General features: G+C 44.8%; 2 protein-coding genes across 2 annotated transcripts in view; one reads left to right on the forward strand and one right to left on the reverse strand.

Annotated features, from left to right (window-relative positions):
• Positions 1–13,013, forward strand: part of CP (ceruloplasmin) — a 25,445-nt gene extending 12,432 nt beyond the window's left edge. The window contains exons 9-21 of the mRNA XM_068144931.1: positions 368–507; positions 1,282–1,419; positions 2,054–2,265; positions 3,157–3,307; positions 4,647–4,859; positions 5,671–5,878; positions 7,787–7,926; positions 8,417–8,545; positions 9,122–9,228; positions 9,857–10,073; positions 10,745–10,884; positions 11,369–11,531; positions 12,230–13,013. Coding sequence (XP_068001032.1) covers positions 368–507; positions 1,282–1,419; positions 2,054–2,265; positions 3,157–3,307; positions 4,647–4,859; positions 5,671–5,878; positions 7,787–7,926; positions 8,417–8,545; positions 9,122–9,228; positions 9,857–10,073; positions 10,745–10,884; positions 11,369–11,531; positions 12,230–12,300 — 2,029 coding nt within the window. The 3' untranslated portion in view covers positions 12,301–13,013. The remainder of the gene's footprint in view (positions 1–367; positions 508–1,281; positions 1,420–2,053; positions 2,266–3,156; positions 3,308–4,646; positions 4,860–5,670; positions 5,879–7,786; positions 7,927–8,416; positions 8,546–9,121; positions 9,229–9,856; positions 10,074–10,744; positions 10,885–11,368; positions 11,532–12,229) is intronic.
• HPS3 (HPS3 biogenesis of lysosomal organelles complex 2 subunit 1) overlaps positions 12,973–26,561 on the reverse strand; it is a 21,234-nt gene continuing 7,645 nt past the window's right edge. The window contains exons 5-17 of the mRNA XM_068144932.1: positions 26,150–26,342; positions 25,778–25,859; positions 24,600–24,754; positions 22,821–22,929; positions 22,448–22,629; positions 21,260–21,437; positions 20,432–20,662; positions 18,980–19,165; positions 17,697–17,885; positions 17,059–17,166; positions 15,825–16,031; positions 14,533–14,623; positions 12,973–13,536 (exon numbers count right to left, since the gene is read on the reverse strand). Coding sequence (XP_068001033.1) covers positions 13,409–13,536; positions 14,533–14,623; positions 15,825–16,031; positions 17,059–17,166; positions 17,697–17,885; positions 18,980–19,165; positions 20,432–20,662; positions 21,260–21,437; positions 22,448–22,629; positions 22,821–22,929; positions 24,600–24,754; positions 25,778–25,859; positions 26,150–26,342 — 2,039 coding nt within the window. The 3' untranslated portion in view covers positions 12,973–13,408. The remainder of the gene's footprint in view (positions 13,537–14,532; positions 14,624–15,824; positions 16,032–17,058; positions 17,167–17,696; positions 17,886–18,979; positions 19,166–20,431; positions 20,663–21,259; positions 21,438–22,447; positions 22,630–22,820; positions 22,930–24,599; positions 24,755–25,777; positions 25,860–26,149; positions 26,343–26,561) is intronic.

Raw genomic sequence — 26,561 nt, forward strand, 5'->3', positions numbered from 1 at the left:
TGTAGGCTGAATCTTCCCCCTTTCTATTTAGGTATTCATGTTCTTGGTGTTTGTATCCACTGTTGCTGAATCAGTTGTAGAGAGTCAACTCCAGGTTACAAAATACTGACTAGAATCCACTGTTGATGAGTCTCTAAGCATGCTGGCTTGTAAGAGTGATACAGCACAGTGCCTTAAAAAGAGCTTAGTGAAGGATAATGCATTCCAGCACATCTTCATATAGGACTGCAAGTATGTGGCCAGGGCACTAAAAGGAGCACCAAAACACAAACTGCACATCAAAACAGGGTCAAGGTCCTGACTGCCTTTGTAAATGTGAGCATTATGACTTGAACTGTTGTCCTCTGTTGCCATTTCTCTTCCACAGTGATTCTCGTGTGTTCTTTGAACAAAGTGAGACAAGAATTGGTGGCTCTTACAAAAAAGCCATTTACAAAGAATACACAGATGGGTCCTTCACTGTACATAAAAAAAGACTCATGGAGGAAGAACATCTTGGACTCTTAGGTAAGATACCTACAACTCTTTTAAGTCAAAAGATTTATGAGACTAAGCTATCACTTCCACTGGTTGGCCAACAGTGGCCCTCCACCTCCGAGAGAGACTCAGCTCTGCCTGCCTCCTGCAGATCCTGGTGCCTGTGGCTTCCTCCAAGAGACACCCCATGGTGTAAGAAAGCTCTTGAAGGCAGTGCTGTGGTACTCCACTTCTTGCCTGTGGGAGTATGCCATGATATATGCAGGTCAGGCTCTGAATTACAGGGCCAGGCTAGGCAGGCCTAGTCCTATTTATAACCTGGCTTCTTCTGGCACGGCTCTGAACTGAGTTTGATGTTGATGCTAACATCTGTAGGTCACTTTCCAAAGGGAGGAACTGTACTGCATGGCACTGGCTCTCCATGAGGAGTTGGGAATGGAGCAGTCCAGTTGCTGCTAGGCTGCCACATGGTTCAGGCCACTTTCCAGGGACCTGGTCTGTGTTCATACAGTCCCAGTGGCGGCTCCCAGTGCAGCAGGCAAAGCATCCAGCCATTGATTGCTATAAGCTTGTGGTGATCTTAAAGAGAAGTTCTTCACAGAGTTGATGTCCCTGGAAGTGTTTAAGAAAAGCCTGGGTGAGGCCCTTAGTGCCATGGGCTGGTTGATTAGTTAGGTTGGGTGATCAGTTGGACTCAATGATCTTGGAAGTCTCTTCCAGCCTGGTAGTAGGTTGGTACCTGTCTGTAGTCTGCACATCACTTGGTAGAAACATCCTGTCATTAGCCCATGTGCTCTTTTCCAGGGCCTGTTATCAAGGCTGAAGTGGGAGAGCGCATCAGGGTGACCTTCCGGAACAACGCCAGCCGCCCGCTGAGCCTCCAGCCCCACGGCGTGAGCTACCGCAAGGCCCACGAGGGAGCTGCCTATGGTGCCTCCAGAGGTGTGCCTGGGGGCAGGGACCTGGCAGCACCCCAGGGCGAGCTGCCAACACCTTCACCTCTTGAAGGGGATCAAAGGCCACACTTTTGTCCAGTTCTGGGCCACTCAATTCAAGAAAGATGTTGAGTTGCTCAAACATGTCCAGAGAAGGGCAACGAGGCTGGGAAGGGGTCTGGAGCACAGCCCTGTGAGGAGAGGCTGAGGGAGCTGGGGGTGTTTAGCCTGGAGAAGAGGAGGCTCAGGGGAGACTTCATTGCTCTCTACAACTACCTGAAGGGTGGTTGTGACCAGGTGGGGGTTGGTCTTTTCTCCCAGACAACCAGCACCAGAACAAGAGGACACAGTCTCAAGCTGTGCAGAGGGAAGTTTAGGCTTGATCTTAGAAAGAAGTTCTTCCCAGAAAGAGAGATTGCCCATGGGAATGGGCTGCCCAGGGAGGGGGTGGGGTCAGCATCCCTGGAGGTATTTAAGAAAAGCCTGGATGAGGCACTTGGTGCCATGGGCTGGTTGATTAGTTAGGGTTGGGTGATCAGCTGGACTTGAGGATGATCTTGGAGGTCTCTTCCAACCTGGCTGATTCTGTGAAACAAACAGTGCTCATCAGGTACCTTTACAACCTTTGATTTCTCCAATAGGCACTGAATCTCCAGCCTCTCATGTGAGCCCTGGTGCTATGTTTACCTACGAGTGGGATGTGCCAGAAGCTGTGGGCCCCACAGAGCAAGATCCAGACTGTTTAACTTGGATTTATTACTCAGCTGTGGATGCAGTCAGAGACACCAATTCTGGACTCGTTGGCCCTCTCCTGGTGTGCAGGAAAGGAGCTCTTCATCCTTCTGGGAAACAGGTCAGTCAAAGAAGAAGAATCAGAGGATGTTAGAGGTTGGAAGGGACCTACAGGGATCATTGAGTCCAACCTCCCTGCCAGAGCCAGAGCATAGAATACAGCCCAGGTCACACAGGAACACATCCAGGTGGGGCTTGAAAGTATCCAGGGAAGGAGACACCACAACCCCTCTGGGCAGCCTGTTCCAGTGCTCTGTGACCCTCACAGTGAAGAAATTCCTCTTCGTGTTGAGATGGAACCTCCTGTGCTGTAGTTTCCATCCATTGCCCCTTGTGCTATCACAGGGTGCAACTGAGCAGGGCCTGTCCCCTCCCTCCTGACACCCAGATAGTTATAAACATTTATTAAATCCTCTCTCAGCCTTCTCTTCTCCAGACTAAGCATTTGTATCATTGTAGCTGAATCTGCTTTATCCTTCCAAATTGTGCCCCCAGGGTCTGCCACATTCATGACCACTCAGCACTACCTGCTCTCCACATGGCAATCTCATCCCTGTGCTAAGAAAGTGGGTTTGAGATTTGGCTTTGTTTTTCAAAAAGAGAAAAATCAGTCTGGCTCCAGCTGGGCAGAGTCTGTATTGTGAAACCACCCCTGGAGCCCAGGGCTGAGTGACTTGGTGAGAATGAGTAGAGAAATGTAGAGATGTTCAAGACCAAAACACTCATTCGTTGCCAGAGGTGGTTCCTGCTATTAGAAGGAGTATTAGCAGCAGAGGTTGAGTCACCAGCCACAGCAATTAGACATTCTCAGAAGGAAATATCCCTGCATGCATCTGTCCTGCTTTGTGAATTATACTCATCAATTATTGCACACAGTAATTTGTTAGGGTTTTCTTCCTGACATGCACTATTAACTCCTTTCTGTTTGCCTTTGTGCTTTTCTTCCCAACAGAAAAATGTGGACATGGAGTTTTTTCTACTTGCTACAGTATTTGATGAGAACCTGAGCTGGTACTTGGATGAGAATATTTTGATGTTTACACTAAATCCTGATAAAATTGACAAAGAGGATGAAGACTTCCAAGAGTCTAACAAAATGCACTGTAAGAAAATTATTAGCTAGCCAAATATTGATTTCTAGAACAAGATTTGGAGCCCTGGACACTTTACAGAGGCAGTGTCACACTTCATTCCACTGGGAAGAAAACCATGTTTGAGTGCAATTCAGCTTCAGCTAAGTGTGGTGCATATGGTGCCAGCTGTTAACATCTTGCATGACAGTTGAGCATTTAGCACTGTTGTGGTACCACTCTGAGCAGAGAGGGGGAGGAATTGAGTCTGTAGCTAGTGTGCAATCCCTATAAATGCAACCAGGCAGCAAGAGAAAACTGACCTCTGCCCTACAAGTGATGTAGCTGAAAGTAGGACTTCTGCCAAATCACAGACTGGTTGAGAGTTGGAAGGCAGCTCTATCTGGTCCAACCCCCTGCTGAAGCAGGGTCATCCAGAGCTGGTTGCCCAGGACCATGTCCAGATGGCTTTTGAATATCTTCAAGGATGGAGAAAGACTCCACCACCTCCCTGGGCATTGAGTGCTACTGTTTGGTCACCCTCACAGCAACAGAGTGTTTCCTGATGTTCAGAGGCAACCCTACTATGTGTCAGTGTGTGCCCATTGCCTCTGGTCCTTTCACCAGGCACCAAAGAACCTGGCTCCATCTTCATTCCACCCTCCCTGCAGGGATTTGTACACATTGATGAGCTCCCTTGAGCCTTCTCTTCCCCAGGCTGAACCATGGTAGGGCTCTCAGCCTTTCCTCATAGGAGAGACAGTTCTTGTCCTGTCATCACCTCTTTGGCCCTTTGTTGGACTCTTTTCATTATGTCCAGATCTCTCTTGCACTGGGGGAGACCAGCACTGGACACAGCACTCCAGCTGTGGCCTCATCAGTGCTGAGGAGAGGGGAAGGATCCCCTTTTCTGACCTGCTGGCTGTAGTACTTTGCTTAATGCAGTCCAGAACACCTTCACCTTCTTTTCAGCAGGGACAAATTTCTGGTTCATGTTCAACTTGGTGTTTACCACAACACCCAGGTCCTTTTCTGCCAAGCTGCTTTTCAGCTCCGTGTGACTGAAGAGCAGCTGCAGTATGACATCCATCACCTGCTGGGACCACTCCTCCTACTGGTACCCTGCATACTTGATGGGTGTAAAGCAGTGGAAGTTCCAGCTGGTCCAGTCAGCTACCAGTGCTTTAGGCACTGGGTTTTTGAGGTTGTTTTGCTTGAACTGTTTCTCTATATGATATGATAATTTATTATGGATATTTCTGTCAGTCTGAGGCATCCCTTCCTTCTGAGACAGGAATTCTTTCATCTGCAGTGCAGAAGTAAGGAATGTGTTAATCAAAGTGGGTTTTTTCCTTCCTCAAATCTTCTACAGCCATCAATGGTTATATGTATGGAAATCAGCCTGGCCTGGAGATGTGCAAAGGCAGTGTGGTGTCCTGGCATTTGATGGGCTTGGGGACAGAAGTTGATGTCCATGGGATATACTTTTCAGAAAACACATTCACAACTAAAGGCACAAGAAGGGATACAGCAAATCTGTTTCCACATACATTTCTGACAGCTGTCATGAAGCCTGATGCTGAAGGTAAATGTCTTGGGGAAAAAGAAATCCTGTTACTGGTTTAGAACTGCTTCCCTATGAACATTTTATGCTTAGAGACAGGTTTTAAACAGCAGGTGTGTTATCTTTTGAGTGCTAAAACTGTGTCTGAAGGGCTGCAAACAACTTGTATTCACAGGATGTAAGTTCTTTATGCTAAAGCCTTGATTTTCCTAGCATGTGCTGAATTTTATTACTACAGGAAGCCATAGAATCATAGAATGGTTTGGGTTGGAAGGGACCTCCCAAGGTCATCCAGTCCAACACCCTGCAGTCAGGAGGGACATCCTCTATTAGATCAGGTTGCTCAGAGCCCTGTCAAGCCTGACCTTGAGTATCTCCAGGGAAGGGCCTCAACCCCCTCCCTGGGCAACCTGTTCCAGTGTTCCACCACCCTCATGGTGCAGAACTTGTTGCTGACATCCAGTCTAAGTCTCCTCTAATTTCAAACAGTTGCTCCTCATCCTGTAGTGATAGGCCTTTGGGAACAGTCCCTCTGCAGCCCTCTTGTAAGTCCCCTTCAGGTACTGGAAGGATGTTGTTAGGTCTCCCTGGAGCCTTCTCTTCTGCAGGCTGAACAACCCCAGCTCCCTCAGCCTGTCCTCCTAGGAGAGGTGCTCCAGCCCCCGGATCATTTTCATGGCAGAACCCCCTCTCTCCACCTGCACACCACACAAAGAATTTGGATGTCATATGAGCAATATCCTGTGGCTCAGTCAGTGTAGGCAGGACAATGTCAAGATCTACCAGTCACAAACTTTTGTCCTCAAGTCTTTGTTTGCTGTACAACATCTAGGAGTTTTTGAAGTGTCATGCCTGACAACAGATCACTACAGAGGGGGCATGAAGCAGAAGTACAGAGTGAAACAATGCCACTGGTGGAACGTGGATGTATCCATGTATCTGCATGAGAAGACCTACTACATTGCTGCAGTGGAAGTTGAGTGGGACTACTCTCCCAACAGGACATGGGAATTTGAGCGCCATCAATACCATGAGGAGAGGTACTTTGGGACACGTATGAGGCAGAACATGCAAAGGAGCAGCTCACTTATCCTCTGGGCTGTTCCTCCTCCAGGTGTTTCTAGACACAATTTCTTTGCATTCCCTATATATATATATATATATATATTTTAGGGCTCACTTCAATTCTCTATTAATGGTGTCCTGTAGCTGTTAGCCAGATAGCATTCACAGAATGGTCCAACCAGCCAAGATACCACCCAGAGGAGCTCAGCCCCAGCAAGGAGGCCCAGCCAGCACCCGTGGATGATATTGGAGGAGTCATCAATCATTGCCCTAACAACCGGGGGGCCACCAGGCCCCCCGGCCTTTGTAGTCACCATCACCCAGTGTGCACCAGGGGCACTCACCAGAGATGAGAGGAGGATCCCTCAGCCCAGATGGGCTCAGCTTGGGGCTTCTGCCTTTCCTGGGGGGGATTAAATAGGGGAATGGGTGGGGAAGGCAAAGTGACCACACCTGGGGTGGAAGGAGGCTCCAACAGACCCCAGGTGCTGTGGGTTTGAGGGGAAAAAGGGGGAAAATGGAGTGGGTGAAGGACTTCTAGGGTGTCAGGTAATGATAGGACTAGGGGGAATGGAAAAAAAACCACTAGAAATGGGTAGATTCAGATTGGATGTTATGAAGAAATTCTTCCCCATGAGGGTGGTGAGATGCTGGCACAGGTTGCCCAGAGAGGTGGTGGAAGCCTCATCCCTGGGAGTTTTTAAGGCCAGGCTGGATGTGGCTCTGAGCAACCTGATCTAGCGTGAGGTGTCCCGGCCCATGGCAGGGGGGTTGGAACTGGCTGATCCTTGAGGTCCCCTCCAACTCCAACAATTCTATGATTCTAAAACAATTTTGCAGTTTAGACTGGATGTTAGGAAGAAATTCTTCACAGAAAGAGAGACTGGCCTTTGGAAATGGCTGCCAGGGAGGTGGTGGAGTCACCGTCCCTGGAAATGTTTAAAGTAAGACTGGATGAGGCACTTGGTGCCATGGTTCATGGTTTAGCTGATTAGATGGTGTTGGATGGTAGGTTGGACTTGATGATCTTGAAGGTCTTTTCCAACCTGGTTAATTCTGTGATTCTGTGAACATAAATCTTCTGTAGGGCAGCTGCAGATTAGCACAAATCCCAGACAGTGCTCAGAGATGGTGTTGACAGCCCTGCTGAAGTCAAGGTAGCCACTGTCCACTGCCCTCCCCTCATCTATCCATCCAGTGTTGCCCTCATAGAAGGCTATCAGGTTAGTCAGACATGCCTTCCCCATGATGAATCTATGCTGACTACTTCTGATAACCTTCTGCCAGGCCAAGCACTCAGCATTCTCTCAAATGCTGCACGGCCTTTGTGGTGTGGGATTTTAACCTGCCAGCTGAAACCTCCCAGTTTAACAGGCTCATTTTCATTTTGAGGGTAGCAGTTGCCTATGAGATTGGGTTCAGAAGATGATTTTTGTTTGATGGTTAATTGACATAGCTGCAAAAGATGTTTTTAAATACATGAATAAATGTACAACATATTCTTATCTTTTCCTCTTTTCTTCCCCCTTTTCTTTTCCCTTTTCTTTTCCTTTGTCTTTTTCCTTTTCTATTTTCCTTTCCCTTTTCATTTTCTACTTTCCTTTTCCTTTCCCCTTTTGTTTCCCCTTTCCTGTCTTTGTCCTCTTCCTTTTTTTTTCCTTTCCCCTTTTTCCTTTTTTCCTTTCCCCTTTTTTTTTCCTTTTCCTTTTTTCTTGTCCTTTTTCTTTTTCCCCTTTTCCCTTTTTACTTATTTTCCTCTTTCATTTTTTTCTTTTTCTTCTTTTTTTCATTTTCCTTTTTGTTTTTCTCTTTTCCTTCTTTCCCCTTTCCTTGTTCTTTTCCTGATTTTTCTTCCTTCTACTTTTTTTCCCCACCCCCCCCAGCCCTGGCAATCCATTTTTAAGTAAAGAAAACAAATTCATTGGCTCCAAGTACAGAAAGGTGGTATACCGTGAGTACACTGACCAGACATTCAGTACCCCCAAAACCAGAACAGAGGAGCAGCAGCACCTGGGAATTCAAGGTATAGTCATCATGAAGTTCAGTTTTGAAACTGGGGGAAAATTCAGTGAAACAAACCAGAACAAAAAGATACTATTTGAAGAATACAGAGTAGAGTTCTACTCACACAAAGTGCCTAAACCTTCATGGAATTGCTACTTGGATTGTGGTGCTTCCCTTGCAAGAGCACATTGCTTGCTCTAAAAGGCAGAACCCTTCTGGTTTGCTGCCTGATCACAGGTCATTGTTTTCAGCCAGCATAAACCTAGGCAGCTACATCCAAATTGGCCTCAAAATGTACAGTTGGTGCTCAGAGCTTTGGAGACTTTGGCCTCTCCCGAGATGCCTCTTATTAGCTACTCCAGCTGGCATCTCACAGGGAGTGACATTATCCATGCAGAGCTTTCAGCTGAATTAAAAGCCATTATTGTGTATCTGAACACAACAAACTGTGTCTCTCTCACCTCTGACCTTTTGTAAAACCAAGTTCATCTTTCTTTTGCATCCAACAGGGCCACTGCTTATGTCAAATCTCGGAGATAAAATTAAGATAGTTTTTAAGAACTTGGCATCGAGACCTTATTCAATACATGCCCATGGAGTGAAAACAGACAGTTCTCTTGTTCCTGTAACTAACCCAGGTATCAAAAGCATCCTTGTTGCTTCCCAGCAGGTAGCAGCAAGCCTTCTAGAAAGGCTTAGCAAGCTCTCATTTTACTTAGTGGGAAAGACTGAAGGTTTGTTTGTTTATTTTAACCTCAGGTTCTTCAGTTCTTGATGCTGATTATGACAATTAACCTGGCCCTGCTAACTAAGCTGTGCATTCTAGCCCTTGACATGACAGATCAGTAATTTTTGTGACACAGTGTTGCTGCACCTTTTCCTGAAAGCAAGGAGATTGGGCTACATGGGAGAGGACAGCTTAGGCCAGCTGTTGTATCAGCTCCTCTGCAGTCTGTACAAAGATACAACTGGTTATATTGAGTACGGCAAAGTGGGCACTGCAGCCACACACAAAATCAACCCCAAAGGATTGTGAGGAAGAGTCAAAGATCTACAGAAGGGAAATAACAATAAGGCAGCCAGTGCAGTAATAGGGAAGGGGAAGGTAAAGACCAACATAAGCTCAAAATGAAGCTAAAGCCTGTTTCAGGGTGACCTCTTACAAGTCAGCACACAGAGACCTTCTAAAATGCATCACTGTTTATTTAATTCAGGTGAAACCAAAGCATATGTCTGGAAAATCCCAGAGAGAGCCAGTTCTGGGAGAGGAGACCCACACTGTATTGCATGGGCATACCATTCCACGGTGGACATCATTAAGGTATTCACCAATCACAACTTCAACACAGATAGTGAGCAGCTGAGTCTAGTTGAGAAGTTGGAGCAGATGATCTCTAGGGTCCCTTTCAACCGGAGCCATTCGATGATTCTATCACATTCTTACAGCAAAAGGGAGATGAGTTTGAAGCTCTTCCTTCCTTCTCTGTCAGGTCATTCTCCATTACCATAGTACCTTCAAATTTAAATGGGTCTTGAATCATGCAAGAAAGTCAAAGCAGAAATTGAGAGTCACAGCCTTTTGTGTTCCTGCTCCCTGGGTCTTCTGCTGTTGGTAGAGTCACCTCTCTCACACAATTAGAAGTGGGCAGATTCAGATTGGATGTTAGGAAGTTCTTCCCCATGAGGGTGGTGAGACACTGGCACAGGTTGCCCAGGGAGGTGGTGGAAGCCTCATCCCTGGAGGTTTTGAAGGCCAAGCTGAATGTGGCTGTGAGCAACCTGCTGTAGTGTGAGGCGTCCCTGCCCATGGCGGGGGGTTGGAACTGGATGATCCTTGAGGCCCCCTCCAACCCTAACAATTCTATGATTCTCTGTTTCATGTCTGGCATAACAAGGGCTTCTGCTTAGTCCCATCTTGCTTTGATATGATGTTTCATTTGTCATTTCAGGACACTTTCAGTGGATTGATAGGCACCCTTGTTGTGTGTCACAAACATTATTTGCCATCATTTCATACTAAAAAGAAAGTTCAGTTCGCTCTTCTCTTTATGGTTTTTGATGAAAATGAGTCATGGTACTTGGATGAAAACATTAAAACCTATTCTACCAACCCTCAACTTGTTGACAAAGAGGATGAGGAATTCCTTGAAAGTAACAAAATGCATGGTGAGTTTCCCAATTTTGTCCATGTAACTCAGGGAAGTCTACAACATTGTAAATTATCTATTGGAAAGCTTTGCACAGAAGTTCAGCTTCCTCCTCTCCTCTGCATTTTCAACCCCAGGGTGGAAGGACTGAGAAATTTCACTCAAAGCCATTTGAAACACTGCTCATGCCACCAAATGACTTTGGTTGGGGGTGGGGGTGGGGGTGTTTTGGTGGGGGATTTGTTTGGTTTGGTTGGTTAGGTTTTGTTTGTGTTGTTTGCTTTGGGTTTTTTTTTGGCTGTTGTGAAAAAATGATCCCAACTTGAAATTCTGAGGAGAGAGTGAAAATGGGAGTTGAAATAAGCAAACAGATGTTGTAGCTAAGGTGGGAAGGCAATGATCATCCCCCAAACCTGTCCTCTTTACAAAGAGCTGCAGGAGATGCAGTACTGACAACAGTGTACAGCCAAGAACTTTTCTTTCAACTCCCTCTTACTTTCTAGTTGACTATGGAATATAACCAGACCCAGTCATGGGTTTATACACCATAATATGCTTTGCTTTTTTATACCACTTAAAGCCATTGTTTCTGCCTGGCCCTGGCTTTCAAATCTTGTGTTCTAATAACATTTAAACAATGAACAAAGCACAAAACCTTTGTTTTCTGCCTTGTTCTTCCCCTCTTTTTAGCCATTAATGGAAAGGTGTTTGGAAATCTCCATGGTCTGACTATGCACGTTGGGGATAGAGTAAGTTGGTATTTGATGGCAATGGGCAAGGAAGTAGACATTCACACAGCACACTTCCACGGGCACAGCTTTGACTATAAGGTAAGAGATCCTTTCCACTCAATGCCTGCTGTGTTAAAAGGGAGAGGCAGATCAAGTGCACCATGGGCTGTAAGCGCTGGTGAGAAGTCAGACACTGCAATCTCAACCCAGATTTGTAATTTGATCTTAAAGGTTTTGTCACAAACCTGTCTTTGATCAACATACTAGAGACAGAGTCGACCCGCTAGAGCACTTGCTTAGCAGAGGCCTCACAGCTCACTTTCACAAGGTAGCTGTGAACTTTCCTGGCTGTAGCAAGACAGCAAACAGTAATTTTCTTCATCTCCACTTAGCTGCTAGTTTATTATTCTTTTAAGTATGAACTAGATGCACAAAGTGAAGCTTCTGTAGAAATTACATACAGGAGATGTCTTTTCACTCAACTGATTAAGAACTTTGGTGGGAATATGGATAAAAGGTAGCTGAAAGGACTGCAATCTGGTAACAGTGCAGTGTTTAACCACTGTTTCTTTTTGTCCTGAAGCAAACAGGGGTTTACAGGTCAGATGTCTTTGATCTGTTCCCTGGGACATTTCAGACTGTGGAAATGACCCCTCAGAACCCTGGCACCTGGCTGTTACACTGCCATGTCACTGACCACATCCATGCAGGCATGGAAGCAACCTACACAGTGCTGCCAAAGGAAGGTAGGAGCTCATCTCTCTAAGTGATGCTCATTATGCTTAGAGCTGTAGAATGGGGCTCACAGACAGGCCAGCCTGCTCCCAACCAGTTCAGACACCCATCAGTCTTTCATGGCTTAATATTGCTGTCTGGAAGCCAGATGGCTGCAAGCCACCTGACCATACTTGCCTCAGCAGTGCTGCTCAGAAAGCAGAAGCAGGTAAAGGACTGGATGTTAACTAGCACTTCAGCTTCCTATCAGTTGCATTTAAATAACAGATTGTAGAAGAATTCTTCAGGAGACAAGAGTGTTTCTGTACCCAAGGAGTGGGTCAGACCCGCTACTCAATCTTCATTTAAAACACAAAGAACAACTGGTAAATAAAGCTGAAGTCATCAGCCCTAGCAGTTAAAGCACTGCAGAACTGGAACGGTGGTTTCTTTCTGAAGGACATGCGGTGGTGAAACACTGGAACAGGCTGCCCAGGGAGGTGGCTGAGGCCCCTTCCCTGGAGATATTCAAGGTAAGACTCAACAAGGCCCTGGGCAGCCTGATCTAGTTGGGGATGTCCCTGTTGACTGCAGGGAGGTCAAACTGGATGACCTTTGGAAGTCTCCCAGTCTGGACCATTCTATGATTTCCTCTGGACTCTGCTGTCCATGTGCATAGACTCTTCCTTTGATGAAATGTGCGTACCAAAAGCTATTTCCCCTCTTACAGACAAACAGTCCTTGTTGTCAAGACTATTCCATCAGTTCCAGTGCAACAGGACAGCAGACACACGGGAATGATGAACAGTTTCCAAGGCCTACCTTCAGCGAAGCGCTTCTTGAGCAATGCCATCTCCTGCACAATCATCTCCATGGCTGCTTTTGAAGATTTCATTTGGTGGCCCACAGCTAACGAAAGGTTCATAGGCTAAGAGAGCTGAATGGATAGAACAACTTTTCCTCTAAAACAAATGTATCTTGCAAGCTAAACATATTCTACATGATGCCTAATGCATGTTACTAAGCTGCTGAGGAAGAGCCAAATGACATGTACTTTCCTCTTAAGGTTGTAAATAGCCAGGTGGCAGAGCAAAACATGTTTAGGTTTCTGCTGCTACATTTTACTAGTCAGATAATGATTGCTTGGAAAGTAGGAATTTGGTTGCCACTTTTGGTTGGCAAAGTGCAAGGTCCTGCATCTGGGTCAGGCCAATCCCAGGCACATAGTTCCTCATAGGTAAGTTAAACTATTTCACTACTATTTTTATTTTTCTCCCTGTTTTTGAAGTACATTTCATTTGCAGTGTAGCTGATCTCTTCTGATGACCTCTGCAGGCTTAAGTAACCATTACAGCCTCAGTGAAAACAGATTTGATAGGAGTCAGTGTCAGCTAATTACACCTTTAGATGGCTCTTGGCTTGTGGAGTCACTCTTCTGCTTGTGGTACACTCTCAAAAAGCCAACTGCATTCATAAGCAGGTAATAAACATTGCAACAGTTTATTATCACTGAACTCCAGCTGAAGGAACAGAAGGATGTTTTCTGACAGACAAAGATCAGTACACACATGCACAAGTACCTGAGATGCTCATCAAAAACCCAAAGAAATGAGTTTTCAACTGGATTTGTGGCTGACTGATACTTCAAATACTCACAATACTGCCTGAGTGCAACAGGAGAAGAAAGAAAACAAACCCAAGCAAGCAGCAGTCTGCATCTTCTGTTCCCCTTGGGACACTGGCATTTCTCTTTCATTTAGGGCCTTCTCCTTTTGGATTGCTACATGAAAACATTTTCAGTGTAAGACCTGCATGGCTGTGTAATTAAGGGGGCAGAGCAGCCTGGCCAGCTGTAATTCCATGTAATATCTTTGCTGCAGAATGACCTAAGTGGGGCCCAACTGTTGTTTCAGGTGAGCAGCTTTCTCTGACTGCAGTGAAGAAGATGTGGCAGGAAAAATGCTGCAGCTCCATCCTCTGGTAGAAGGCTGAGGAAATCCCTTAGTTCCAGTTCTGTCGCAACAACTGATAAAGTTTCTGCTCAGAGCAGGGGAGAAAATCTTGGTTAGGGATTTGGGAGTTAGAACAAGGACATTAAAGAAGTCCATTACCAGTGTAGTTAGTAACCAAAGTCATCACATTATCTGAATGTTTCAGCTGGGGTGAAATTTCAGACACAGCCATTTGGGAGCAAATACAACTACAGGGAATCTCAGAAGTAAACTGCAGTTGAGTCTTAGATGAAATCCACACCTCCAGCTCAACTCCTCAGCTCCACCTGTGGCACTGATGCTTGTGAAGTCTGAGCCAGTGCTTCACATGGCTGTACCAGTGCAAAGGAAGCAGCACAAACAGCTTCTCAGACCAAGGGGTTGTTATGCCATTACAGCACAGAGTTTCAAAGAGAAACTGGAAGCTGATGCAGCTGAGGCAGCCCTGGGATGCTGCCCTTGGGTGTTATACTGGCATTTAAAATGCAGCTATGCCTGTGTGCTTTATTGAATCTTCTTGGTCTGGCAAAATAAACACAGCTCTACACAGTATCATTGCCTAACAACAGGACCACATCACCTACCAGGGCTGGTTTCTGTACTCTCCTACAGTGATAGGTTGTGTGGTTTTCAGTCTATAACCTAATCACTTAAACACCTACTGGTAATCACCAACACACTTAAACACCCACTGGACTATCAGTAATAGCTGTCAGTGCCTAGAACCACACAGTTACTTAGCCTAGAAAAAAAACCCTAATTATTATCTATTAGTTCTATTTAGTCTTTTCAGTGTTGTCTGTCCTTGACTTACACAGAAACAAGTCCTTTCCAACAATTTAACTGCTTTCAATACAAAGGAGGCAGCAGCCTGTACACTGCAGAATCCTGTGCAAGCCTGCTGAGCTGCATTACCTTTTGCTGTGCAAAACAGTACCCCCCCACCTCTTTTCCTCCCCCCCATGTTATCACACCAGTACTCCTTAGCCTGAACAGTATTTAGAATGACGTACATATGTTGAATTGCAATCAACTGATTTACCTTTCAGTGCTGAGATAAGAACAGGGCAATCAGTTCCAAGGAATCTGGCTCTCTTGCAAAGTTCAGGCAGCAGCTTGTTCCACCACATGGCCTAACCCACAAAAAACCCCAGCAGAAGTGTACATTAACAAGGACTGCAAGGAAGAGTATGAAAGACCTGCTAAAAATACACTGCTCTAAGCTCAGAGATAGGTACAGCTAGAGGTAGGTCACAAGGAACTCAGTAATTATGCCATGCTTTGAAATGCTGAAATTTTGCACAGGCTGTGAGTTTCCAGCTCCAGCTTTTTCTACTTGAAAAACTTTGCACAGTGCCCTCTACAGCCTCTAGAGAACAAAGCAGAAAACGTCACAGACTGATAGAGGCAGAAGATGAAGTTGTTCTTCCTTTCAAACAGCTCCATGCAAAGTGTGACTGCTGCTGTCTGCAGGACTCATCTGTCTAGTCCCACCAGCTGTAACAGTGAGCTATGTCTTGTGTGTAATTTTGTTGGCAAGAATGGAGAGAGGGGAAAGGATTTCTCTCCTTATTTAAAGTGTGGTAGCTCTGTTTTTTCCCACTTGTGTTGTGATTCTGTACTGCAGCCTTGCATTCAACTCTATAACTAACCTGGGAACAGAGAAACTGTTTCAGATCTGAATAAAAAGCACAGCTCTGGCTTTTGACCAGAGTTCTAGTCTGTCCATCTGGCAGAGGATCACCTTTGCTGCTTCCAGCCAGCAAAACAGCTGTGATGGGCAATGGAAGTAGACATCTGGAATAAAATCAGCTCCAAAATCAAAACTGCATATGGGACATAGAGGACATGGCAGCAGTACCATTCTGATGTCACAAGGTCAGCTTATGTTGCAGAAATAGCATTTAAGTGTGATTTTTACTTGAAAGACCATATTCTCTTATCAGTTAGCTTATCACTAACTTTTCATGTTATACAACACTGCCAGAATATTTAGAACACTGATTAGGGAGAAACTAGCTGGGGTTTGATTTACAGGAGAAGTGTTCCATTCCCTCTTGTGAGACACTCTGGCATCTGGAAAGGCTATGCTTTACATTTCCTAGGGTGAATACAAGAACTCACAGAAGAAAGTGGGTGAAAAAAGTAATTAAAATGAGTGGGGAGTAATTAGGAAATTCAAATGCCAAGCAAGAGGTTCAAAGCAAGCCAAACAATTTACTTTGTCTGAAAGCTTGGCTGCTTGATCCATCCTGAGTCCATCTGTACACAAAAGCATTTTGGTCAGGAGAAACCCTCCAAAAATACTGAACAGCTGCAAAGAAAGTAGCTCACCCTCCTCTCATCTTTCAGCTCATACTGAGCATACAACACAGCTGCATCAGGGCTCCTTGTGAGAAGCTGGTCAAGGGCCTCCTCGTGCTGGCCTAGACGAGTGCTGCAGAGAACACGGATGGCCAGGCCGATGCTGCCTGCCTCTGTCAGAGGCTCCAAGAGGGGCAGAGCTGAAGCTATATCAATTGACTGACTACACAAAAGAGCCTGAAGGAAAAAAAGTATTGTTGGGGCTTAAGACAAACTTGCAAAAACAGGCTAACCAAAACCTCAGAAGAGAAGCCCTTACTTATTGGAATAGTTTTTAAATGATTCATTTGTCAGGGTTGGAAGGGACCTCAAGGATCATTTAGTTCCAATTCCCCCTGCCACAGGCAGGTACACTTTCCACTAGATCAGGTTACCCAGAGCCACATCCAGCCTGGCCTTAAAGACCTCCAGGGGTGGGGCTTCCATCACCTCCTTGGGCAACCTGTTCCAGTGTCTCACCACCCTCACGGGGAACAACTTCTTCCTAACATCCAATCTCAATCTACCCATTTCTATTTTTTTTCGATCCCCCCCAGTCCTATCCCTCCCTGACACCCTAAAAAGTCCCTCCCCAGCTTTCTTGTAGCCCCCTTAAGATACTGTAAGGCCACAATAAGTCTCCTTGGAGCCTTCTCCAGACTGAACAACCCCAACTCTCTCAGTCTGTCCTCATAGGAGAGGAGCTCCAGCCTTCTGCTCATCCTTCTCTGGACATGTTCCAACACCTCCAGATCTTTCCTGTAATAGAGGCTCCAGAACTGGACACAGTACTCCAGGTGGGGTCTCACCAGAGTGGAGTATAGGGGAGAATCACCTCCCTGGACCTGCTGGCCACACTTCTCCTGATGCAGCCTAGGCTCTGGTTGGTTTTCTGGGCTGCAAGCATACACTGGCAAGCTCATATTGAGCTTCTCATCCACCAGCACCCAAAAGTCCTTTCCTTTAGAGCAATAATACTTTCTTTAATAAATGGTACTGAAAACTGAGAAAGCAAGTTCTGAGTGGACTGAAATTGTAAGTATCATTGTTATCGTCACATTGCTGCAGTATTTTTTCTTCTATCATTTCAACAGGCCTTTTAGCTCAACTTGGATAACCTGGGATGGAAGCAGGAAGGGAGTCTGTAAGAGAAATTTGTTCATACTTACATGAACATCTGCAGACTGGGTCTAAGCTGCAAAGAGTAAAATGAAGGGCTTCATACCTGTAGTTTTGAGATATCCTCATGGTAATCTTTATCAGCTAGAGATGCCATTGACATAATGGAAGTTATCCATGGGAAAATCAGCCCATAATGTTTACAGGAGTTTATCTATACAAGAATTGAGTTGCAGTAAAGGAAATATTTCTGTTAGTGACAGTTCCAGGTGAGAATCACCACAAGTGAAGAAAAGTTTACTCTCAAATAGCACAATTTACAAAAGCAGCTACTCCTCCTTCTGATTCATACAACTTAACAACAAACAAACTGGGAACTTCTCTTTTAATTCTGTGTTTCAGCCTTCCCATTGAGAATCCTCTGAAATTCCTCAGTCACACCTTTTCCTCATCTTGTCAGCTGTGTAAAATTGCAAAGACTCCACCTGACAAATTCCCATTGCTTCATTTTAGCCCCATATTTCTGTCCATTCCTGTTGGAATTACATCTGCAAAGGTCCCCAGAGAATGATTTCCCAAAGCCAGCAGTATCTGTCTGATAAGATCAGATGTTTTTCTTGCACTGCCCTTATATGCTTTCAGTCTTGTTTTGTCTAAGAGAGAAACTGCCCAGAATTAGAAGTATTTGAATAGACTTTGAAGGGACAATGGAGTCATAAAACCTCCTCTGAGTGCTCTACCTACCAGATCCTCTGCTGTTTTCAATGGCTTAGTCTCAGGAAGTTGCTGCTTTGATATCCTCCAAACATACTGAGAAGTAACCCTCAACAAAAGCTCCTGAAGGACTTCTTCCTGAGAGCATACTACAAGAAGAGCTTCCCAAAAATCCACCAAGAGCTGAGGAACAGTGTTTTCATTGTTACTACACAGTATCTGGGAACAAAAGTATTAGAAGACAGCAAGTTAGCACAGACTATGCTAATTATTAGCAGCAGAAGTTAGAAGAGACAGGAGGAACAGTTTTGATTCCTTTTTTTGTCCTGATGTATTTTTAATGCATGGGATTCTACATGATGCAGAGGTAGGCAAAGTATAAAGCTCAGGGAATGATTTTACTGTAATAAATTCTAAACAAACAGATTTGATTTATTCTTCCAAGATTTAGTCCAATGCCAGAAGCATCAGCAGACTGTCAGCAAGTATGTACAGACTGCTGATTTGGAGGATTTTTAGGGATGGCAATAGCCAAGCAGGTGTCTTTAAGAGAAGACTCTGAAGCTCATGAAGAGAAGTTGTGTAGCTCAGTTGGGCATAATGGTAGGACCCACAAGGGAGATGCTTTAAGGTCTGGTGTGTCAGTGAAAAGGATTTCACTTGGTTTTCAACTGGCTTTAAACAACATCACTTGCTCTGAGTTTCATGACAATATTTCTGATACAGGCCCTTCACAGTAACAGATACAAGACTGCACCACAGCTACATTGAAGAATATTTGGGTTTAATCCAAACCAGGTTATTCCTTGTAGGGAAAAGAAGAAAGGTTTGTCTATTTCCAATCTAAATAAAGAAAACTTCAGTGACACGAGAAAAAGCTGTTCTGTTTAGCTTTCTTCTCATAAACTGCAAAGATCCACTCTGCTTCCAGAAGTTCACACAGAACATTTGATACCTTCAAATTGAAATCTGATTCCTCAGAAGTATGTTTCAATCCTAATGATTTCTTCAAAAGGAGCTTTTGGAACTGACCTATCTAAATTCTGTTAAATCCAGTAGCTTTGGGAAGCCACTGAAAGACCTCTGAGATCAGGGTATTCTCTATTCAAATGATAAGAGTCAAAACAAAGAACTTAATGGGTTTATATTTTACTTTCTCTTGATTTAACCAGTATTTCTTTACAGGACATCCAGTTTCTACCTCTCTAGTGACTAAAATGCTGCAATGTGAGTGAAGCAGCAACTGAGGCTGCTTTGCTTACCCCTAACACCACTATGAGAAAACTAGAAGCACAACATGATCACACACCAACCTTGAAGAAGATATCTGCTTCTTCCAGTTCAATTTTACTGTTCTCATGTAAAGCCACAATGGCAGCCACCAGTAAACAAGGCTGCATCTCCTTCAGGTGAACAGCAAACTCTGTTGGTGTAACAATTCCTTCCTTACGCTGCATCAGGAGCTTCGGCTGCCCAGCGAAGCCACAGGCCAGCACTGTCTGCAGACACAGTCAGATGTAAATCAGGTGAAGAACTCAAGCCACACGTGATTTGACTCAGCACTGCCTCAGGCAGCGAAGTTTAGAAAGATGAAACAGAGGCAAGTCAGGGAAGGCAATAAAACCCTTTCTACAGTGGACAGAACAGCTCTGCAGAGAGCAAGCTCCAAACCCTCTGCCAGAGCAGCAACTGCCACACAAGAGACCCTTTGCCTGAGCACTGAGTGGCACAGGCTGGTGAAACCTGAAGGCTTTATGCACCCAAGTGCCCCAGGTTTGGCTAGGATAGGGTGGGTTTTCACGAGAGGCTGGAAGGGGCACACCCAGCTGGGCCAGCCATTGGGGTATTTGCTATCTGCTAGATAAGGGGAGGGCTGGCTGGGGTTGGGGAGGAGAGGTGGGGTCTGCTGCCTGGGCAGGAGTGCTTGGGGCAGTGAGTTGCTTGTCCAGCATCACACACTTTACATGTTACTTCATTACCATCGATGTTATTACTGTTCTTCCATCCCTCTTGGTGTTGCTTTATTAAATTGCCCTTGCCTCAACCCACAGGGTCCCGATTCTGCTGTGCATCCCAAGGGTGGGGGGGTTCAGTTAGTGTAAACATGCTGTTACACAATCCTGCCATGCTGCTGAAGAGCACTGGCTCTGCAGATCTTGTTACATCCCAGTAAGCAGCATCTAATTCATCCAAACAATAAAACTACCAGCTTCAAAACTTCTGCTTATTTGGTAAGGCCTTGACAGGATCAGACTACCTGAAGGTAAACTGCCCAGTCCCAGTCTATGCCAGCCCTCCATTCTGCTGTTCACAGAGTCATAGAATGGTTGTGAGGGACCTTCAAAGGTCAGCTAGTCCAACCCCCTCGGCAGTAAGCAGGGGCATCCTCAACTAGATCAGTTTGCCCAGAGCCCTGTTGAGCCTCACACAGACATTCAGTGAAGCCTACACAGCATATTGAGAGGAAGAGGAGTGACTGAAGGTTTTGTTTTGTTTTTACTGTAAAATACAACTATCATGGAATCACAGAATGGCTCAGGCTGGAAGGGATCTCAGAGCTCATCTACTGCAGTCTTCCTGCTGTGGGCAGGGATGCCTCACAACTCCACTGCTTAAGGCCTCATTCAACCTGGCCTTGAACACCCACAGGGAGGCATCCACAACCTCCCCAGGAAACCTGTTCCAGAGTCTCAGCACTCTCATTGTGGTGAGAACTGAACTACAAGCCAAACCTACTGACTTGGGCTTTTTCCATCACACTTTACCTCCTTGTAGGAGTCCATCTCATGTTCATACATCGTCAGGTCTCCCATTTTCAGAGCCATGAAAGCCTTAGTAAGTGTCAGGACCACTGATGGTGCAATCTTTTCTACTTTCTGAAGATAACTGACAGCTGTTGAAGGACATACATTTCTCATGCAGGTGCTGCAGAGGATATGAGGCAGCTGCACAGGATCAGCAAGATGGAATACCTGGAGAACTTTATTTGCTGATTCCTGTTGAAATAAAAGCCATTTGACAGTTTAGACCTTTCCAGACAGACACTATTCTGTGGCATCTGAAAGCATTGCTGAGGTGGTTTGGTTGTTAATAGAGCAAACAAGTTCAAGCTAACTCCTCACATGCCTTTCCTGCCTCTTTCCTCTCTAGTGATGAAAGTAAAGGCTCTCTAAGTGGCACTGATCCAGCCTGTACTCTGTGGTGCTAGAACATCCAGCACCACAGTGAATTGGTTTTACCAACCTTACAGTTGGTCAGTAGACAGGAACAGGTAGTTTTGTCATAGACATGTGAGATGGAATAAATCTGAGGCAAAGCTTTCCTAGAAGTGTCTCTGTGTGTGCAGGGGGAGCCAGATCACTATCAGCATGCATCACGATAGCCAAATCATGAAAGCAGCCCCAAGCATCCCAAGTGCTGCTTGCTGTTTTGTCTACAATAAAAGGAAACCAAAACCCACATGAAAAACCCCAGCTGTAAAGCCTTGCAAGCAACTCAGCATTTTCAAAGGAAATGAAATTAAAATTTGACACACAGTTCTTACAAACACAACTAAAGCAACAGGTTAAGGGAAAAACCAAACTTGTTTGTACCTTACTTAATTCTTCATTTGAGTCTTCATTAAGTGAGTGAGTTAAATAAAACACAAATCCTCTCTCGTACGTCTGCATTTCATCACCGTCTGAAACCAGCCTCTTTAAAACTTCAGCCATGGACAAACCTGACATTCTGTAGTATGGCAAAGCAAGGTGGTAATCCTTTGTGTCAAACCTGAAAGCAATCAGAGAGGGAGTGGAAAAAACCTGACAAAACAACCAAGGGCAACACTTTTGTCTTCTCTGGTTGGAAGACCTAAAATAATACAACACCAATACTTGCAAGTGCATAGCCCATAATCAATGTAATGTTGCATTCTGTGTTCAGTGGCAATAAAGACAACCAAGAGCTGAAGAGATTACTCAGAGCAAACTGGTTTTGTAGAACCTAAAGTTTTACATTATATATTTATAGTAAATATATGCATATATATTTACAGCATATATGTAAATATCAGTGTAAAGCAGCAAAGACTGATGGATTTTTGTTTTGAGGTTACATTATTGGGGAAAAAAGCTCACTTTTTCCAGGGGAGATTTAGACTGGACATTAGGAATCATAGAATCGTTAGGGCTGGAAGGGACCTCAAGGATTATCCAGTGCCAACCCCCCTGCCATGGGCAGGGACACCTCACACTAGATCCAGGTTGCTCACAGCCACATCCAGCCTGGCCTTCCAAACCTCCAGGATGAGGCTTCCACCACCTCCCTGGGCAACCTGTGCAAGTGTCTCACCAGCCTCATAGGGAAGAGCTTCTTCCTAACATCCATTCTGAATCCACCCATTTCTAGTTTTGTTCCATTCCCCTCAGTCCTATAACTCCCTGACACCCTAAAAAGTCCCCCCCCAGCTTTCTTGTAGCCCCTTTCAGATACTGGAAAGCCACAATTAGGTCTCCTTGGAGCCTTCTCTGCTCCAGACTGAACAACCCCAACTCTCTCGGTCTGTCTCCATAGGAGAGATGAAGAACTTTACTGAGAGAGTGGTGAGATGTTGGAGCAGGCTGCCCAGGGAGTCGATGGAGTTGCCATCCCTGGAGATGTTCAAGAAGTTGTACACATGGTGCTTCAGGATATGGTTTAGTGGTCATGGTAGCTTGGTAGCTGGGTTACAGTTGGACTCAATGATCTTAAAGGTCTTTTCCAGCCTTAGTGATTCCATGATTCTATGATCTAAAGCCCACCTGCTGTAGCAGTCTCCTAAGAAGGCACAACTTTCACTGAACGCTGTCAGAAGTTCTTCTTTCTCATCTGAGTCAAGGAAACAAGGGTCCATGATAGCTGCTCTGACCAGTAAGTGAGCTTCACTCAGCAGATGAATGCAACTCTCAGTTTTGACATTTTCATAAGTTCTGCTATAGTCTACCTAGAACAGACACAGGACATGCTTAGGCTGCTGGGAAAATCAGGAATATACAGAAACAACAACATTTGAAACAGGGTTATGGGCTGTCCACAGGAATGTATTACATAGAGTCAGCAATGGCATGCATCAGGGATTAATTAACAGTACTTATTTTCAGTCACCAAAGAACAAAAGCAGGAGCTGGGCAATACCATTTCTCTGTAAAGCTGAATTGTTGAAACAGTGTTTATAATATATAAATTCCAGCCAGGCTCTGACTCAGAATTTGTTCTGGATTTGATGCTGTCAGCCTTCCTGGAACTAGGGAGAAGTAAAAGAGTTATCAGTGTCCAAATATCATGCAGCCACCCTCCCCAACTCCCCCTCACCTTGATAATTGAAATACATAAATAAGTATGTTTGCAAGCTAGTAAACACTTGAGAGCTAAGCTGTGAATTTAAATCTTAATGGCTGATAACACAACAGGAATAGACAGGAACAGCACCAAAACTGTCTACTGCATTCCCTCCTGGGCTTAACACCAGGTAGTATCAGATACTTAGATGAAGTAATTCAAATTGCTACCATGTTCACCTGCTTCCTCGAAGGACTTAGTACACATTTTCCCCTGCAGCTCTATTAAAGTGTTTCTGAACAAGAAACAAGACAAGACATTAGGAATCATAGAATTGTTAGGGTTGGAAGGGACCTCAAGGATCATCCAGTGCCAACCCCCCTGCCATGGGCAGGGACACCTCACACTACAGCAGGTTGCTCACAGCCACATCCAGCCTGGCCTTAAAAACCTCCAGGGATGAGGCTTCCAAGACATAAGACTGCTTCTACTCACAACATACTGGCCAGGTCTGTGATGCTCTAAACACTGTAGGAAAACACAAGCTCAAATTTGCTCCATTTTTGTTGCTGTTTGGTATTTGTACCATGTTCTATTTCAGAAGGCAAAAGCAGACCTTTCTCAAATGCCAACTATCATCTCTGAGGCAATGCAACTGGCAGGAGAAAATCTGCTTTGTGCACACACAACTGTACCATACTCCTTCATGGGCTCACCTTCACCTTCTGTATAATTTCTGCTCTAGGCTTTAAGAAATACTGCTTCAGATGACTCTTCAACCAACTACAGCTCTCCCACTTTTGTTAATGAATTACCTTTAATAAATGTGAATAGCTGGTTGGTAATAGCTGCTTACCTGATTAATGTAAAGCCCTCAAAACCAGACTGACAATAAGCAGTTCTCACAGGAATAGATAAAAACTCCTAAGTGCCTCTGGCTACATACACCTACATGGAGTGTCTTGGGCCAAAGTCTGATCCTTCTCTTGTCATGGATTACTGGAGTGATGTTCCTAACTCTTCAGGGAAAGAACCCTTAGCCAAATGCAAGGCGTTGTCATTTTGTTAGCCTGCAGCTTGCAGACTCCTACATATTTTTGTCACTCAAGGTGAGCATTGCTTTCTTCTCAGATAATACCTATGCAAGTTAAGCTTTTTTTATAATCTTGAGTAATTTTTATTTCAAGCATTTGTGACCCTATCCTCATTTCTTCTGTCAGTTAAGAGAAGTGAATTTTTTTTATTCCCTATTTCATATTATTCCCTGTTTTTTATTATTATTATTTTTTATTCCTTGTTGTGTTGTGTGTGGCTGTTCTCATCAGAGAAAGGGCAGCTTGGGGTAGGAACAGGAAAGCTGCAATCCCAGCTGGAGATCACTAAGAGTCAAATCAAGGTGACACCCTGAGAAGAGGGACGGTGCAGACTGAGGGGTAAGAGACCTTGCCCCAAGCTCCAGAAACACAGAGGGGAGGCTTCAACAGCAATGACAACCAAAATGGATGCCTGATTTCTGTTCCTGTGCACCAAAACAGTTCTTCCAAAGAGTAACCTTTGTTCAACTCCAACACCCATGAATTCAGCACTGTACACAGAGCTATAAACACCGCCTCCCAAAAAGACACAAATCCTTACAGCATTCTCCTTGTAGGCTTTCTTCTTTCAGTAATATCTTCTGTGACTGCCTTAGTCAAAAGAATGATATGGTTCTTGAAGTGACAGATAGCTCTTGGTCCTATAAAAAGCTGCATTCTTAATGTGCAGACATCCAGTGTGACAGGTGGGCAAGCCTGTAAAAACAAAGTGTTTTGTGATTTCAGTTGGGATGTGCTAAAAAAAAAAATTAACCTTTGTCCACCTCAAATACTGCCTCCAGTTCTGGTGTCCCCAGCATCAGAAGGACACAGAGCTGTTGGAATGAGTCTGGAGGAGGGAAACAAAGATGATCTGAGGACTGGAACACCTCTGCTATGAAAATAGCCTGAGGGAGCTGAGGTTGCTCAAGCCTATAGAACAGAAGACTCCAGGGGGCCTTAGAGCTGCCTTTACCCACTGTTAAATTATCTATGTCATAGTTCTGAGCATTTGAATTCTTGCTTAAGGGAAGCACTTGAAGTTAAAATAGACCGTGGCTGGTTTTAGTGTCAGATCATCATAGAATCAGAGAATAACAAGGGACACCTCTCACCTAGACTCAGCTGCTCAAGGCCTCACCAAATCTGGCCTTAAACACCCCCAGGGAGAAGGCAGCCACAACTTCCCTGGACAGCCTACTTCAAAGTCCCACCACCCTCAGACTAAAGAACTTCTTCCTTGGCTTCAGTCTAACCCTGCTCTCCCTCAACTTCAAACCATTCCCCCTTGGCCTGTCTCTAGACACCCTTATGAAAAGTCCTTCTGCAGCCTTCCTGTAGGACCCCTTCAGGTATTGGAAGGCAGCCATAAGGTCACCCCAGAGTCCTCTCTTCTCTAGGCAAAACAACCCCAGCTCCCTCAGCCTATCCTCACAGCAGAGGCACTCCAGCCCTTGGATCATCTTTGTGGAAAGCATGGAATTGACTTGAAACTCTAAGTGATTGTACAGCTTTTGATGTTTCTTAAAGCATTATAGTAATGGTCCAGAACCTTAAATGGCTCTGATAGATTGTTTCACTGAGATATTTGTACACTATTAAAGCAAAATATGCCATAGGTCAAAGTAAAACAATCATTTTGGGTGTTATTTTCTTGGTTCAGCCAATAGGAACTACAGGGTTTGAGAAGGAAACAGAAGTGCCATACTACTACCACCCCCAAGATAAGAAGAGCAGCACCTTCACAGTCGTATCAATATATGGATCCTCATCACGAGCTGCTGCTGCACTGCACCGCACTGTGAAGCACTGTAGGCTCTCACTGGAGAGAAAGAAGAAACCAAAATGTTGAAGGAAAAAAGAAAAGGAAAAAAAAAGATGACTTACAGAAATCAAGTAGCCAAGAGCACAGAGAATCACATCTTCTCCCTTTGCAGAAATGGGCCTTGAAGCCTAAGCAGGAGGGTGTACTGCAATGTCACATGAGCCTACCCAGACAGTTCCAGGAGGCTAAAAAGGACATAGAAGAGGGGGAAAAAAATAATAAACCAAGAAAAAGCAGCAGCACAGAGAAAGGCAGAAATACTGCCAGCACAATCAGAAACACAGTACCTTGTAATGACATGCAGGAACTGTGGAGTGAGAACTGCCTGCTCTGACTTCTCTGAATATTGGTAAGTTGAAATCAGTTCTACTACGCTCCCAACAGAGTAGAGATATCCAACATGAGGTAAAGAGAAAAAGCAGAAGAGGCTCAGCAGTTCTCCCTTGTTCTCAGCTTCCTCATGGGCTGTCACAGAACTTCCTGGATGCAAGAATAAAAAAGGCATTTTATGTACCTCATAAATGAAAACCTGGCAATCCCTTTGCAAGCCTAACTGCAATTTGATGTCTATAAAATGCTATCAAACCTGAGTGGTTTTGTTAGGTGCTAGAGGAGAGAAAAAGAACTGCATGAAGGTCAGTGTGCAGGTCAGATCAGCACACAGATCAAACATCTGTACCTCATCTTACCTCACTTGGA

The sequence above is a fragment of the Melanerpes formicivorus genome, unplaced genomic scaffold, assembly GCF_026170545.1.
Source record: "Melanerpes formicivorus ecotype bairdi unplaced genomic scaffold, bMelFor1.0.p_v2 SCAF_12, whole genome shotgun sequence".
Lineage (NCBI taxonomy): Eukaryota > Metazoa > Chordata > Aves > Piciformes > Picidae > Melanerpes > Melanerpes formicivorus.